Genomic DNA, 1,128 nt, shown 5'->3' with positions numbered 1-1,128 from the left:
CAAGAATACAGGCCAGTGTAACCACAATCAGTAGCGGTACACGCACCCACACAGAACTGCTGATACTGCTGCTGCTGTCTGCATCACCCTTCTTGTTGTTTGTGAGTTCAGGAGGAAGTGTTGTGGTTGTTGTTGTGGTGGTGGTGGTTGTATCTGTATTACTTGCCACACCCTCTTGGTTGTTTGTTGATTCACTCCCTGAAGGTGTATTATCATTCTCAGTTGATGCAGGATTTGAACCACCATCACTTGCTGTGGCTGAGCTGCGGGAAGAAGGTGTGGTTGGTGATGGTGCAGTTTCACGTGGCTCATTGTTTGCATGTTGAGGATTTTCTGAAGGAGCATCACTGTTCCCTGCAGTAGAAGCAGCAGGTGCAGGTGCAGCGGGAGTAGCAGCTTCAGAAGTGGAAGTACGACCATCAGCAACACCACCAGTACCCGCAGCAGAACCAGCATCAGCTTTATTACCGGGGGCACCATTACCATGACCATCAGCAGCAGGTAAACTATTTTCACTGTTGAGGTCTTGTTGATTGTTACCAATTTCACCAGGACCCTTAACAGGCTGTTCAGGAACATGGGCTGTTGGTGTTGGTGGACAAATTTTACCAGAAGTGGGAGGGCACTGCTCTTGAGTGTCACCATCATTGTCAGGGCAACTTTCCCTATCAGAAGATGTCACACAATCATCAGCACGAGCATCTTCATGTTCCCTACCGCTAGTGGAGCACGGAGGATCAGTCTTCTCTGAAGTACAATCTTTACCACCACCAACAGGTGGAGAAGGAGAAACACCAGCAGGAGAGGCAGGTTTACAAGTTTCATCATTAGAAGGAGTGTGACCTGCAGGACAACGATCAGAAGAATTAGCTTTAGCACCAGGAAGAGGAGGTGGAGGAGGAGGAGGTGGTGGTGGACCCGCAGAAGTGGCAGGGCAAATTTTACCGTCAGGAAGTTCAGTACCATCAGGGCATTTGCCATCTGTAGGAGTAAGAAGAATCTTTGTCTCACTCTCCGTATCAGGGACTTGGTCGGAAAGATCGGCGGCAGGCACTTCTTCAGCGAGGACGTGCACACACGCACATGAGAGCAGGAGAGCGAGGATACACAGCACGTAGCGCATCATTA

The 1,128-nt window shown here is 49.7% G+C and overlaps 1 protein-coding gene across 1 annotated transcript; it reads right to left on the bottom strand.

Moving 5' to 3' along the window:
• Nucleotide 1: 1 nt before the first annotated feature.
• On the bottom strand, nt 2-1,126 carry TM35_000451570 (uncharacterized protein; the record flags this gene model as incomplete). Its single annotated transcript, XM_029030254.1, has 1 exon — nt 2-1,126. A coding segment is annotated over one exon (1,125 nt), but the record flags the coding sequence as incomplete, so codon positions are not given.
• Between the last annotated feature and the right edge of the window lie 2 nt (nt 1,127-1,128).

Source organism: Trypanosoma theileri, assembly GCF_002087225.1.
Source record: "Trypanosoma theileri isolate Edinburgh chromosome Unknown TM35_Tth_45_V1, whole genome shotgun sequence".
In the NCBI taxonomy this organism is placed as follows: domain Eukaryota; phylum Euglenozoa; class Kinetoplastea; order Trypanosomatida; family Trypanosomatidae; genus Trypanosoma; species Trypanosoma theileri.
Note: the sequence above shows the minus strand (reverse complement) of the source record. Positions and strands in the feature narration are given on the sequence as shown.